This window comes from Falco rusticolus, chromosome 7 (genome assembly GCF_015220075.1).
Source record: "Falco rusticolus isolate bFalRus1 chromosome 7, bFalRus1.pri, whole genome shotgun sequence".
Taxonomy (NCBI): Eukaryota; Metazoa; Chordata; class Aves; order Falconiformes; family Falconidae; genus Falco; species Falco rusticolus.
The window spans coordinates 19284815-19301044 of record NC_051193.1 but is presented as its reverse complement, the minus strand read 5'-3'; the positions used below and the strand labels follow the sequence as shown (position 1 = coordinate 19301044).

Below are 16230 nucleotides of genomic sequence, written 5' to 3'. Positions count from 1 at the left end.
CCTTGGAGCCGGGAGCCTTCCTGGCACCGCTCCTCCTGCTTGTGTGCCGGTCTGCATTGCTTCCAGGGAAGAACCTCTGGCCTGGGTAGTGCCCGTGGCTTAATCACAGTCAACAACTTTTATAAAGCCTGCTGTTTTGCAAACTGTGCGCACATTTCCCCTATATCCTGTGGCTTTGTGAGCTTTGTCCTCTTCTCATTGAATTTACTGGGTCTAATGCCATAGGTTCCCATGGGAAGCCTGATTGTTTCTCTACTCTTATTTCTTACACGTTTTCTCTAGCTTACTCTGTTATCTGATACTGAACTACATTCTGTATAGCTTTGTGAAAAATGTAACTCTCTGTATTTATTTTGATACTGTACCTTTTTGTCCATCTGGTCAGTTCCTTTTTCCAAGTGTAATTTCACAAACAGCTGATGAGTACACTGAAGGAAATTATGCTTCTCTGTTGGACTTCTGTTTTCTCCAGTAACCTGACCTTCAACTGATTCTTTTTTCAGTCATATGCTTTATAACAGTTTCCAAATATTAATTGGTCCCTTCATTTTCTTAGCACTTCCAGATGACTGCTTCTGTTGTGCAAATATATAAAAATGACAAGGTTCATGTGAACTAAGCTAGTTTATTATTTCATTGAAGCTCATGTAAGGTTGTGGATGTTCAAGAAAATTGCTGAGATTGTGTGTTTTCAGACATACTTACCTCTGCTGCACTATATTCAAAAGCATTCTTTTAATTTGAGTTTGCCGCTGTTGTTCAGTGTTGTTAAGCAGTGATGGAGCTGCATCAGTGGTAGCAGTGGCTGGAGACTTACTAGAAAACATGCATAAAGCTTAAGAGTTATGTGCAGTATTAAAATAATTCTGGGTTTAGTGCAAGTTAATTTAACTTGAGGTAAAAATCCAGTTGGTCCTTGGTTTTTATGTCAGTCAAGTTGAGATGAGGCTGAAGTACAGGCTTGACTCCATTTGCTTATATGCACCGTGCATGAAATCTGTGTCTTCAGTAGTTTTTCTTGGGTTTTCCCCCAATAGATGTGGTAAAGTGTGTGGAAAAACATAGTCTGAGACTAGTTTAATGAACACTTCTAGCCAACCCAGCTTGAAATAAGAACTTTGTGCTCCCCTGAGTCCATTTGTAGTTCCCACTCCTGTGCCTGGTGTTGGCACAAGTCCTTGACTATTTACACGAGGCAACAATTTGGCAGCTGCACTTTCGTGTTGGTGCAGTTGCATACATCATTTGCTGGTGCAGAAGTGTGTACACACAGAAGCTGCGGCTCTATAAATGGCTAATGTCCCATTTCAAAATACCTGGGTGCAGCCAAAGTGTTCAGAGTACCTAAATTTTCTTAATTTATCTGTAAAATTACGCATTATTTTATTTTGCAAAATATTTTATAATAATAAATGGCTTGTATTCTGATGGATATGACTTGACTCCGTAACGTATGTGAGAGCAGTGTAGTTAAATCACATTGTTTGAAATTGTGGTATTAAAAAATGAGGGGAATAAACGGAACTGCCATTTTGTTGGCCACATCTTTTGACAGCACATTTGGTATCTTCTCAGTGTAAAATGTGTCACTTCCAGCATCACTAATTTCAGTATTGCATACACAAAAATTGCAGTATAAAAAGGCAAGAGGGCAGAACTCTGTTAGCATTATCTGCCAGGCTACAGAAAATAGGTTTGGGTTTGGAAAGCAGATGTATAACTGAATTAATAACATTGATCTAGACTGGATTTGAATTTGTTTGTGGGTGTGTGCATGGAACCTAACTACTGTTCACATCAGCTGGAAAAAAACCAGATTTTGATTTCAAGTGGTACAGCTTGAAATGTCACAAGTTTTCAGTAGCATCCTGAAATAGTAGTCTCTGTGTGTGGGGAGAGGATATCTATTTAGATGTCAGTTAAGCATGGTGACTAACGGATCAAAAGGGACTGTGAAGACGTGCAGCTGATAAGCTGGGTAAGGTAATCTGCAGAACGTTGCTGAGTACTTGGTGCATCAGGCTCACAGCTTCCATTTGAATAACAGCATATGTGCAGGCTTGACTTACAAGTCTGTAAAGGATGGAGAATCCACGGTGGTGGTGGTAATTATTCTCGCTACTAATAGTTGCACTGTAGGAGTGTAATTTTTACATCCTTAGCTTTCAATAACTGCATCTCAGTTGGAATAATTGCTTTCTTCCTGCTAGATTTAGAAATGTCTGCCATCTGAAATCCCTTCTGTGTGCAGAGATTCACAAAACCTCATGGAATTACCTTCTAATTTTTGAGGGCAGTGCAATTCTTTAATAGTTCAGAGGCAAGGCAGTTGGTGTCATTTGTGTGTGCTTTTATGTAATGCCTGGGTCAAGGAATAGAATTAAGTGAAAGAAAAATATTTGGGAAGTTGGAATTTGAATAGATGGTTTTCAGTTACTTAATGCTAATGAGAAACATGGTAACCTTTTTGATGCTTCTTGTGCTTTCCTGCAGGGCAGCAAAGGACACTACAGGTATCACTGGCAGAGCCACAATGTCAAGCACAGCGGAGTGGATGATATGGTCCTTCTTTCGAAAATCACAGAGGATTCCATCGTAGAGAACCTAAAGAAGCGATACATGGATGATTATATTTTTGTATCCTTTACAGTGTTGTTTTTAGTGGGGCCCTGTGGATTTGCTGAGCCATTGTGAAACTAATCATATGTATATGTTCTATTCGAGCAGCTTACTCAAAGACAGTTCACCCAAGATTACACAAAATGCTTTATAAGCTGAGTTAATTGTAAGTGTTGAAATTAAGATCTGAAAAATGATTTTAAGGTATTCTTTTTGATATTTGGAATTATTCTTGGCATTGTTGAAGATAGGCCTGTAGCTCCCTATCTTTCTTTATACCTGACCGCTGAAGCTACTGCAGTAATTCTGATTCTAAGAGCAAGAATTAATAGGTTTAAGGTGTATATACGTGTCTTGATACTGAGTTGTCTTCTAATACCTCCCAGATTCTAATGCTTTCAAAATAACATTTCTTCTGTGACATAGATCCATTTACAACTTATTCTGGAATTGTTAATACTGTGGATCGTGGACTGGTGGAAACACGTGAACATCTGTAAATCTACACTGCTCACACTTTAATTTTTTTTTCTCCTATGATTAATGAAAACATGAAAGATTTAAATACCTCAACATATAACCTAACAAGAAAACCAGATTTCAGCACCAAACATCTGGGTTTTTTTAATTCTTTTTTAAAAAAATTATATGAAAGGAATTCCTTGAGATAAGAATAGTCACTGTTTCATTTTTAGCTTTCACAATGTACCACGAGCTGCAATAATGAGATTGGTAAACACTAGTCAGTATGATTATATACCAGAAAGTGATACTGTTTCTTCTTCTGCTGTAGCCTGGTTTCATACTTCCTAGTTGTATCTGGAGAATAGTTTCCTTGAAGAGTTTAACTTTTTTTTAGCAGAAAGGGAAGGAAATATAGTATCTCCTGGCTATTTCCTTATATTCAGATGGTTAGGAGCTAAGTAGTGGCTCATTAAGCAAGGACTGATAGAGGAAAATTAATGTTGCAGTTATCCTGACATTTCCATCCCCAATTGCAGAAGTTTTTAATATGTGTGTTCATGTGGGTTTGGATCCTCTGTTTGATAAAATACCACATAATTATTAAATTTGCATTGTAGAAGCATGATAAGGTTGCACAATATTTGTCAAACTATAGTACTGAGGCAAACCATAGGGCTCTTCTGTTTGTAACACGAGTGCTTTTCTCCCTGTGGAATGCCGCATCCTCCGTGCGGTACATTCACAAAGTCTTCAATGCTCTATGCTGAAGAAATGGTTTTATACTTTTTTTTTCTGGTGAGATTTAACATGGAGATGGTCTTTCTACTGAAAGCAGGAACAAGTATGTTTTCCAAGGGGACTTGTGGTCACATGAAAGATCAGCATCTTCTTTTAAAGCATTATAATTCCTTTGTGTAGGGAGAAAAGACTGCTTTTGCAGTTCTGCAAAGGCTTTTCATTCTAAAATGGATTCTAAAACTCTTGAATCTTCCAATTGTTTGTATGTCCACCCATGAATGAACATTCCTGTATGCTACGTCCCATAGAGATTACCGAATCGTCCCAGAAAATGCTGGTATTGTTTACCAACAGAAAACTAACTTTGGCTGTTTATAGTGACACAGTGAATGCTTGGTCTGTTATATTCAAGACCCAGATGTTGTCACTCTTCTTTGAATTAAATTTAAAAAATTATGAATAAAGCATTGCAAATTGTGAATACAGGAATTATGTTCACTGAGTTACACTGCTTCTCTAACATGTTCCCATTTTGTGCTGTGGCACTACAATAGGAGATTCTTAACGCTGGATAATCCAGTGGGATAAATTGTTAATTTTCCTACTTTTGTATGGAAAGCTTAGATAGGAAGTTTGCCTGTGAACAATTCCAGACAGTTAAATGAAACCTGCAGTACAACGTTTTGGTTTCATTGATGTGGGCGCACTGCTAACTCCCAGCTCAGTGCACCAGTCCTGCCTGTAAAGGAGTATCAGTTGCTTCATATCTGTATACTGCAATTATCATTCCAGAGGTTTCTAAAGTATTCTGTAAATGTAGGTACATGTGCATCAGGACGCAGAATGGTGAAATACTGACATGCACAATGTTGCAAAAAAGCTTTTCTGGGACTAATAATAACTTGAAACTGAGTGTCTCTTACAAGGCAGCCTGCAGGTAAGGCTCCTGGGGCTGTTAATAGTTACACTCATAAAGTGACACCACATACTGAATTACCGAATTCCCTTAGCTCCCCCGCTAGTACACGCAGCTGAGTAATTGTCCAGTTTAACTCAGTAGTGGCTGTTCCATCCGCCTGTGCATGCTCAGCACTATCTTGGTGAGATCACAGTGTGTCACTATACTTTACAAAGGTCAAAACAATCTTTTCTAATACTGATAATATGACCTCCGTTACAAAGGAGTAAACCAGTTCAAATATGCCGTTTCCTCTCTGTATTTTTATTAAAGATGTGTCATGTTTGGGCCGCTAATACACGTTTCTATACTTAGCTTGTCCTGAAATAAATATTTTGATAATATGAAAGTATCCCATTGAATGATGTATTTATTTTCTTGTAAGCCTGCTACTTTCATTTTTATTAAGAATTGTTGTAAGCTGTGGGGTTTTTTTACTATTATTTGAAGCTGTGTAATAGATGGAAAAGTTAAGTGGCAGTCACTAGGGTTAAGATAATACTTCTTGAAACTATAGTTACCTTAACTTCTTTCGATTACAGACATATATTGGCTCTGTATTAATCTCTGTGAATCCTTTCAAGCAAATGCCGTATTTTGGGGAAAAAGAAATTGAAATGTACCAAGGAGCAGTAAGTAAAGCAGTCTGAAATGTATTGCAGTGTTCAGGGACATGCAAATATTATTCTACACAGTTAAACTCTTGGAAGCATTTGTTTCTGGGTTTTGGTAGCGTTGTACCGATCTGGGAGAACTAGGCCGATATCCATTAGCATATATTGAGTCTTCAAATTGAATTCCCTGGATTTCATGTGGAATTGCCATATGAAAATACTTGTATTGATTAACTGTAATCCAGGGTTCCTCCGGGACACATCCCTCCTCCTGCAAAGGTGGGTTCTATGCTATTGTATGCCTCAAGTGTGCTGCATGATACAGAATAGCCATTAGGGGGTTGGAGGTTAGCATCTGAGAACTCTGAAACGGGGCAAGAACAACCAAAAAGTCTGAGATGCCAAAATCAGATACCACTTTTGAAAATACAGCTTGAGGAGTGAGTCAGCACGGGAACATTAGGGACTTAAAATTCCATTTTCTGCTCTGCTCGAGTTGGGCACGTCCATGGGTTTGGGAAGCTGTTCGTTTTGAATGGACTCAGTGGAGGAAAATGAGACGTACAGCACCAGGCGCTGGGCAGTGGTTTAGGTAGTTTATTGTTAGCATATGACCACTGGTGGGATAGGCTTAAATTATGTGAGTTTCTCTTGGACAAGTAATATATTTCAAGCACAGACCGTTTTTAGAACAGGGTGTTTATGATAGTTCAGGAGAAAATTATGGATGAGAGAAAGATCAGTAACAAAACCCAGAGACTTCAGTTTGTTTTTATTAAATGAACAAAAAAATTCCTGGGGAAAATTCAGTAGAAAGTGGAATTTGGAATTGTTTTTCCAGGAAAATAATCCTTCCAATTTAAATAAAAATTTATATTGCTCATTCTGCATTGTTTAATGCTGTGTTGAAAAATTATTCTCTATTCCCCCTCCCAGGCACAATATGAAAACCCACCACATATTTACGCTCTTGCAGACAGCATGTACAGAAACATGATTATTGACAGAGAAAATCAGTGTGTTATTATTAGGTAAGAAAAAGATCTGTAAAATAATATTTTATCATCTTCTTTTGGTGTTTTAACTTCAAGAAGCAAAAAAATTACTTTTTATTGTATGAATAAAAATATTCTTTGTCCATGACCACTGAACATTTTGGGGTTTTTTAGGATAGCTAAGTACTTTCCTGCTCTCTCTCTTGTTATCCTGATGATAGCTTAACCACACGAAATCTCTTTTTCACATAGCTAGCTTCATGCCCAATACCAAAACTGCAGGAGCTTAAATGACTCCACGAGGGAGGTGGATTAACAACTACAGCAGCCGCAGATACCGTTAAATCCAACGTTCTCACATTGACTGCGTTTACCATGCTCTGCTTTTGTGCTGTTTCTTTTCTTTCCCCTGTTAAAAAGAAATGTACTTTTGTTCCTTTTCGAGTTTTGCTTGCGTTCGGTCAGAAGCAGGAGAGGAGAGATACTGGAAAATTAATTTTGTCTTCACTGTTAATCTATTTCCGTTATTTGGCTGAGGCAATTCACTGAAGAATTATTCCTGAACTTTTTAAATGACAGGCATTACTTAAGTCACAATCAAAGTGAGATTTGGGTCTAGAGGTAGCTTTGCCCTCACCTGGGGGTTTATAGATGATGTGTGACCAAAGGAGGTGCACAGAGAGCAGGAACCGCAGGGTGCTGGAGCTGGTAAACGGTACCTCTTCTGACTTTCCTTCTTCCATAGAAAATTCTAAGGGTTCACTGTAGCTCACCTGGAACTGTACCTGCGGCAGTGGTCTCCACAGTGGGGTGCGTGCATCACAGGGGCTGTGCAGCGGAATCCGTTGGGATATGGGAAGAAAATATTAGACCTTCAGTAGTAGGTGTATGTAATTTATAAATTGATAAATGCATACATTGGGAATGTGAGCTCAGACTTTTTTTTTTTTAATGAAGGTGTGTGTGATCAAAAGCATTTCACTGGACTACGAGTGTTTCTCAAGAGCTAGGGAAAAGAAGGAGGAGCAGAAGAAAAAATGATTTGAAGGGAAACTTACATTGTTTTATTAATAACAGCTTTTCTTAAGCTTTCCATCATTTCTCTGTGGAACATGCTGAGAGGCAGCACTATGAATTTAACTGCTGTTGAATTTAACAAAAGGGAGATTTCAAGACAGTGTTTTCTTTGTCTGGGGGAGGCCCCTCTGTTCTTTTCCCTGGGGTGGCTGTGTGCCCTGCAATGATCCTGTCAGATGCCTTATAACTCGGTGGGCTCAATCCCTTAGACTGGAACCCGCCAGGAAATGGTGGGTGGTCACTAATGCTTAAGCTTAAATGCCCTTGCACCAGCCACTTAACGAATTTGTTGTTGCCACAGGATTGTTATAAAGAACTGGGCTTAGTGTGCGGGTCTTGCCTGTGGAGGTGCTCCATGTGTGCCTGTTCCTGTACCCTGCTGAATGATGCAGTGTGAAAACAGATTTCATAGCAACATATCTCACTGATGAGCTGTCCTGAAAGCTTGTGAGGAATAATTGTTGGAAAGTTGCATTCACTGTTTTGTTTCTTTGAATCTGTGCCTGGAAGTCCTCCAGGCGGAGCTTTCCTGGGGAGGTGCTGCGGTGGGAAAGTGCATAGGTGTGTCCCTCTCGGTGTCAGCAAGGTGTGTGTAGGTAGGTGGGACCCCTGGATTTTGCATGTAGGAAGGTCACCCAGGCGTTAGCAGTTTGCTGCTGAGCTGTACCCCTGGGAGGACCTCCCTGTTCTGCAGCCCCCGGCTGCAGCTTGGTGTATATCTGAACTGTTCCCTGGGCAAAAATCCTCCTTTTTGGAAACCCAGTGCCTGTTGCCATGCTGAAGTTACTAGTCCCATTTAGTCAAACTCAGACCCATTAGGAATGGGTAAAATGGGGATTTATTTTGCTTTTTGAACAAAGTAACATCCCAGAGCCTGGGATGTTTCAGTGTAGCTAAATTTATAGAGAAAAACTTTAAACGGTGGTAAACTATAATTAAAACCAGTTTTGATCCATTGATAATGCCCCAAAGTGCAATGATTGCAAGGGTCATGTTTTCAGAGAGCCGAGATGCAGATCGGAGATGCAGACTTACAGGTTTAAATTCACATTCTTGTGAATGATAAATGTGTAAATCCACATTCTTGTGAATGATTCATTCTTGTGAATTCTTGTGCTTGAATGATAGACAAGGTGCTCTTCAGAGTATCTGCATCGTGTATGTGCAGTGTGTTTTCTCTCAGCGTGTGCACAACCTATTCAAAATCTGCTGGAGATAATTGAAATCTACTGCAAACCCGAAACAAGAAAAATTGTGTTTGCCAGGGACATTTCAGAGAATTCCTCTTCCTTTTTACACATGTATTTTTCCCATGATTATTCTTGTTACAAACACTGTAAAAACTGCAGACTAGACTTACAGGTAGTTTTCATGATGGTATTTGATTTTTTGGGGGGGGGACACTTATAAATTATTTTATGAAGTAACTCCAGTATTCACAAAATTGGTTTTGTTTGGTTGGTATTTTAATCCTTTTGAACACATTTCCTTTTTAACTGTTTAGACACAGCCTGTATTTTCTGATTTCAGTATCATTGCTATTTCTAATGACTGGAGCTGGCTTCAGAATGAAGTTTCTTGAAGTTTGGAGTTTGTTTCCCTATGTTTTATTTCATAGACGAGAAGGCACTGAATTTGCTGGCAGACTAGATGATGGTCTCAAGATGCTGCAGCTCTTGAGTGAAATGAATGTTCTAGCTAGCTTCATGTCTAACAAGCACACCATCCATCAGTTTCACCTAACAGCTGCCAAGGACTTTGCCATTTCTGCCCCTAAATTGGCGATCCTCAATAAATTGAGATATAGGTCTGTCTGTCATCAGTTCCACAGAAGTCTGCTGAACCTAAGCAATTCCAAATGAACCTCTGCATTTCAGTGAACCCTAGTTTTTTCCATAAAAATTTGCCCTGTGGAAAATGAGTGGTGATAATAATGTGGTTATTATGAGGTGCCTGTTTGCTTCTCTGCTTCACAACTAGTTTGGATTTGGAGTGACTTCACTGAAGAGCCCTGGTGGAGCAGAGCAAGGTAGTACAAAACCAAACCCAGGTTTTACCTTCTTTGCCCCCCTCAAGATGGCAGATTTCCCCCCTAAAGAAAGGTCTGCAAAGAAGGAAGGTAAGAAATATGGTGTAGACTGCACTGGTTCGCCGTCAGATTAAAAAGGCTACGTCTGGTGCATGTGGAGTCTGAGGAGTGGAGACACAGGCTGGTGGGGCAGGGGCTGGTGCACACCTCTGTCTTCTGCAGCACCTGGTTTGGGCAACTGTGGCATCTGCCTCCGGACCTGAGAGGGGACATGTGTTCTTAAGGAGATGAGACATGCCCTTCCAGCAGGCGAAGGAAGGTCCTGCGGTGTCCTGCTGTAGTCAGGACCCTCTGTGTGTCTGTGTGAGGATCACACGCCCTTTTGCTGTAACGTTGAATTCCAGAATTCCAAATAATGCATTTAGACACCAATAGAAAAAGCTTATCCTCTTCAAAAACTCAGTGAACAAACAAGGAAAGCAGATCCAAAAGAAAATACAGTTCTCTGAAAGGCTCAATAGATAGCAACCAAGAATAATCTTTTCTGGGATAATAATTTAAAAAGAAATAAAACTGTTACCAAACAACTTCTGCAGGGACGGGGAAGCCTGTTTCATTAGCGGAGTAGTTGCAGCATAGATGCATATGTGTTAAGAAAATGACATGTACACATGTGTTAATTACAGCTGAGGAGCCACGAGCTATTTGGGAGGGCTGTTCCCAGCGCAAACGGGGAGGGTACGGGTGGCTGGATTCTGCGGGTGCTGAGCGCGGGTGCGAGGAGGGAGCAGCACCCCGCCGCCTGCCCTCCTTCCAGCGGGCAGGATTGCAGAGCTTACGCGTATGAGCAACGTAGTTACGCTGGAGTTGGAGTTCTCATTAAGCTTAGGTGTTACTGAGGCGTGATATTTAATTGAAGCCTCTGTTGAACCAAGCTTATAAACGGCTGCTGCAGCAGCCTGTCGCCTCCTTCCTCGCCTGGAACGGCGGCTCTTCCAAGCTACCAACAGGGAGTTGTCCCATCAAGATTTTAATTACGAAGGCTTGTCTGTTGCAGCTTGTAATTCCTTCTGGACCGTCACTGTCCTTTAATTTAGAGAGGGGAGGTAATGATTAGTATTTTTATATTACGTAGCAATAAATGTGTTTCTTCGGAGCATTCTTAAGGTTTTTACCTTTCTATAAAGTTGAGGACTTTATTTTCCCATTCTTCCAGTGATCTCTGCCGGGAGATGTTGCAGTTGTTTTAGAGCAGTTTTTCAGTCCCTCTTGTCTGTAATTTTAGTTTACATTTTACATCCATGTGGCAGCCTTTGTGTACAGTAAAGCCATGCATGATGACTGCATACCTGGAAAGACTTATCTTTTATAACTTAAATACTACAAATATACATTAAGGGAAGCCCATTTACCACCACCCCTGTTTTTAGTGAACAGCTCATGTTTATCTTAAGTCTATTAAGTTCAAAATTTAATATGAGATTTCAGTCAGCTTCTGTATCTCAGCTTTCCAGAAGACTCAAATGACTGATCGTTCTAAAACATCTGTACAGAATCTAATTGGAAATGCAGCTGAATTTTAATGGGGAAGTGGTAGAAGCATAAGCCTAATGCAGGAAGGAGTTAGGTAAAAGCTCTGATTCAGAAGGGAGAAATATTTCACCGAAGTTATGCTACTGAGTTTTCTCTGAACATAATTAGAGAAAGTAAATTTTCTACGTAAACAAACCAGAAAGCTTATCTAAAAGCATCAGAATGTTTTACATGTGCAATGTTCTTTACTGGCAGGTCCAGGAGTTCTTCATAAACATTTGTTATTAAAATTTCTACATTGTCCTGGTGATGAAGTATTGTATTGTTCTACAGCCAGGAATACTGCATAAAATATCATTCAGAAAATCAATTTTAGAGAGGAGGGGTGAGGCTATGTTTTGGATCTTGCTTTTCTGCTCTAATCATTGATTATATTGCACCTGGGAAGGAAGGAGCAAAAAATTTTCCCTCTGCATTTGTAGTCTTATTCTGACTTCAGCTAAGCGCTAATTGACTTTGCTGAACAAAATGCCACTTCTAGAGTACCAAATAATGCTAGAAGAAACAATACATCTTTCAGAGCATTATCTTTTTTTGTTAGTGATTGAGGCTGTATAACGTTTCTATTTTTAGTAAGAGAAGTCTCTGAGAAAACTGTCAGTACCACAATCCACCTACTTTAAGCCATTACAATCATTCTTTCAACCCTTAAACCCCTCCATCTTTCAATGTACTTAAAAGTACCAAGCTAGAAAATGATTCTTACATCTTCTTAAAATAGTTCTAATAGCAGCAGAGCAGTAGGATGTATGTGAAAAAGCTCCTGTATGGGAGCCACTTGGCAGGAATGCCGCGGTTTCCCTCTTAGAGCTGACTACCTGAGCTTTAGGGGGGGCAAGGTGCCATCCCATCGGATGACGTTACTTGGGTTCATCAATAATGCATCATCCTGTTTTATTGTAGTATAATTGGAGCAATTTACTGGCCTCTGATCAATAAAAGCATAAAAATGAAAAAAGTGCATGCATGCATAGATCTACAGCAAACTGAAAGGCAGTCTTTTGGCCAAATTAATTTAGTATGAAGGACCACTTATATCGGAGCAGAGACTAACAATAAAATGGAACCATATTCCTCCAGGTCAATTCCCGTGGCAGACACTACGGAATGAGGAATATAAGCCACGCTTAATCTGAGCAAAGAGGAGAAGGATAATGTGTGCATCAGAGAAAATGTTGCAGAAATCTGTTACATTTTTACTGTGTGGTAAATAATACCTGATCAAATTTATTCAGTGTTGGCTCCAGATCCTCCTCTGCATTCAGCTGACGACTGTATATGTAAACTCAAGAGTACGATTTGGTTCCGATTGATTTGTCTGTGTTGTTTTACAACAGGATGAGCAGATGTTGAAGAAATGTTATTTTAATTATTGAACTATTGCTGATTTGAACTTATAAATACAGTTTACCATCCTGCAAACTCCCTCTGTCCAGTGGATGTAGTAGATACCAATAATATGGGCTTTCTTTTTGCTGCTTAGGAGAAGATGACTCTGAATCGTGAAAATCATGGTCCGCACTTCAGAGATGAGATGATCAAAAAGTACTTTTCCACCTTTTCAAATTCCCTGTAAAACTGCAGTCAGGAGAAGACAAAAGCATGAACACGGGGGTGGGGGAAGCCGTTCGGTATTTTTGTGCTGTTTGGAAGCTTTAAAGATATTTGCAGCTTGGCAGTTTGGGGAGCTTTTTTAGAATTAAGCCTTTGGAAGTGTCTCCATTACTCATGCTGATAAGGAGCTCTGAGCTGCTGTTCTCGGCAGGTCTTTCTCCTGTGCAGGACATGCTGATGTTTCTCTGGCAAATGGAGCTAAAAGATGTGCATTTGATCTGGATCCAGGAACAAGTAGGTGCAGGATGAAAGAGTCAACAACATTCACTGAAATTATTCAGGAGCTTAAAGATAGCACAGATCTTCACACAAGGAAAAAAAATTGAGATATCTTTATGACATCGAACCAACATCCGTGTGTTGGGTTTTTGGTATTGGCGTAGCTGTCCAGGTCAGGGTAAATTCACTAAGGTCAAAATTGACTTACACCAAGCTGTGTGTAAGTCTGGAGGAATTCTGTTGAAGTATTCTTTACGGTATGAAGTAAAGCGTGAGGTTGGATTGTCTGGCATGCCTCTCTGTTTTCCCTCTGGAGAAGCTTACTAATTGCCAAAAGCAAATCTACTGATGTTGTAAGCATTCACCATTGAAATGCAATATTATAATGGAAGGAAGGAATTGTGAAAGCTAGTATGGAATATTAAGATTTCTTGTACCCTGTGTCAAGAGGCATAGGAAGAGGAAAGTAGTTCTTCCGTCATTCAGGATGTGATTAATAAGGTCTCATTATTTCATTCAGGAACACCTAAAACAAAAGACTCCTGAACTGAAGAAGGTATCTGGCATGGCATTCAAAGCTTGGATTTTTTGAATGAGTTCGTGTGTTAGGATCTGAAATCCCACTAAATTTAAATGGGAATTGAGTTCTTAACACACTTGTTCTCTTTAGAGCTTCTTGGTTTAATTATATTTTTTTCTCAGTTTACATAGTTTTCTAACTTTGAAGTCCCGTAGAGATTATGGTGTGCATGTGAGATGGTGTATTCAAGATGATTTATTCATAAACGTATCCAAGTACCATGCTACAATACTATATCACAGTCTATATATTATAGCTTACTTGATGTAAATATGGTGTATAAGTATTATTATGCATTGTTAAGGTACCTAGTCTTAGTTGAACAAGATAAACCTCAAATTACTCCATCCTAGAGTTACTTAAAAACTAACAGGTAGATTTTTGTGTTCCTTTTTTCATAGTGGGGAAAGTGGTGCTGGGAAGACCGTAGCTGCTAAATACATCATGAGCTACATCTCCAAAATTTCAGGAGGTGGCCCTAAAGTACAGGTGAGTTGATACAGGGTAATATTGAAGCATAAACATAGTCTAAAGATTTCCCTCAGAGGCAGAATGACAAAGATGTGTCTTGGCAGACGCCAGCAGCCCAGAGGCATTCCGCTGGGGAAGCTCGTGGGTGAGCAGAAATACGTACAAGCCCTCAACTTGTATTGAGAAGCCACTGAAGGGACGGCGAACTGCTCACTCGCAGATTGCTGGGCTGCCTCTGGGATGGAAAATCCACAGACCCAGAATCATCTCTGCTAAAAGTTTTGTAGCTTTCATGCCGGATTATGCTTACAATATTTATTTATATTTTTTTTAAGTGCCGGGGGTAAAAGGTACTTTAATTGCTGTTCTTGACCAGATTAAGAAAACAGCCAGTTTCCTTTTGGTAGACGTGTGGGGTTTTTTTTCTCCTGTGTTGGCATTCTGTTGAAAACTGAACTGGCTTTTTGGGGTTTTATTACTTCCATTGAGTCTCTGATTTGTATGCATATGTCAGAGAGCCAACAGCAGGAACGTCATCTTGTTTGACGAGGTTATCTATTAGAGTACCTGAAAGCTAGCTGAAACAGCAAAGGGTTGCTTTTGTTAATAACTTTACTATGGAGGTCTGCTCTATTTATCAAAACCTATTAACTAAAGCTAATTGAGTGAATTAGCCATAAAAAGGCCCTAAACGATGTTACAGTGTCATTCATTGACTGACAGGCAGTAGTGGGTAGGCAGTAGCAGCTTTTACCAGTGTGCTCTTTTGGAGTGCTTATTGGTTTTTTTTGCTTTATTGCAGCCTGACGTTGAGTGTATTCTTTCTGTTTAGTTTTGCACAGCAGTGATACTGGGAACACTGCAGAAAACAGTTCAGTAACAAGAGAACGATGCAGAGAAAGCGTGCATTGTTTTATTTTTGGAATAAATGTAATACTTTATAAGTAAATACTTTGTTTTATTTAAGAGTCCAGCTTTTTGTACAGAATTAAAAAAATATTCTTAGTGATTACAAAGTAACAGTTGAGGAAGTTGTTGAGTTACCTTGAGCATTTCTTTTGAAATAAAATTCTGTCTTCTTTTCACAACCTGGCATGCATTGGGTTTGTTCCAAAGCTAGTATCTTGTCCATGTTTCCAACTCCTGGGATCAGCTAGAGACAATAGTAACAAACTTTATTGCTTTCTAGGACAGCTAGATAGCAGCAGCATTGATCCTGAAACAGGTTGCTTAAGTGCTTCCAGGTTCCTAAATTTCATGCTGCTCTGACTTCATTGGTTGTGGTTCCAGACCCCTCAAAACACTTAAATGCTCATGTGTAAGAAGGAAATTGTTTAAAATCAAGTTGATGGAAAAAACAGATCAATTTATTGGTTGTGTTCCTTGGCAGAACAGTGGACAGAAGGTCTAGCTTTTAGCCTCGGGCATTTTGTTCAATTTTGTAGGATTTTCTTCAAGAAATAGGAACTAGAAGCTCTGAATTCTAATACAGAATTAGATTCTATACCTTACATGATCAAGAGGATTTCTTACAGATGCAGGCTTTCTTGCTTTTTTAATATGTAATTTAGGTGTCATGGTGTTTTAGAAAGTCTGTAAGAACTTCAAAAATGTCTATTTCTGAATCTCTATTTCTCTTGTTTCCTAAAATTTTAGCATGTTAAAGATATTATTCTGCAGTCCAACCCTTTACTTGAGGCCTTTGGGAATGCAAAAACTGTACGGAACAACAACTCCAGCAGATTTGTAAGTCCTTCTGCCTTAGAGGTTACTTTATTCTTTGAACTTCTGTGCTGTTACAGAGACAGTATTCAGGGGTATAATATAAATTGTCTACAGATGACGTAAATCTAAATAAAATATAAAGAGTGTTTTAAAACATAAGGTATGTGTTGAGAGGTCTCTCTCGTTCTGTATAGGTTACACATTTGTTTCTCTTAGAGTATGTACTGGTCACTTTTTATTTATAAGTTGTTCAGTCTGCAAGAAAATAGCTTTTCAGCAAAAAAGTGGCCAGTTTTTCAAATATGTATATTATATACAGTAATACATGTTTAAAAAAAGATAAAATAAAAAAAAAATTGATAGCTTTCTTAAAAATAGACTAAACCATCCTTAGGAGTTGTTTGATGGAAATGTCTTTACTAATATGTACAGGAAGTAGGCAGGAATTATTTTCAATCTGTCATTATAAAATAGTCAAGATAATATTGCTAAATGACTGTTCACTAGAAAAGATACTGCAGGTTCTGTTTTTA

The 16230-nt window shown here is 39.1% G+C and overlaps 1 protein-coding gene across 2 annotated transcripts in view; it reads left to right on the top strand.

Annotated features, from left to right (window-relative positions):
* The window catches only part of MYO1E (myosin IE), a 92687-nt gene that overhangs the window by 31075 nt on the left and 45382 nt on the right, over positions 1-16230 (top strand). The window contains exons 2-6 of one of the 2 annotated variants that reach the window (XM_037395290.1): positions 2494-2637; positions 5323-5412; positions 6331-6425; positions 13903-13990; positions 15629-15718. In XM_037395290.1, the coding sequence (XP_037251187.1) occupies positions 2494-2637; positions 5323-5412; positions 6331-6425; positions 13903-13990; positions 15629-15718 (507 nt within the window). Of the gene's footprint in view, positions 1-2493; positions 2638-5322; positions 5413-6330; positions 6426-8920; positions 12634-13902; positions 13991-15628; positions 15719-16230 lie in introns of those variants that run through there. The other variant, XM_037395291.1, reaches the window with a different exon arrangement.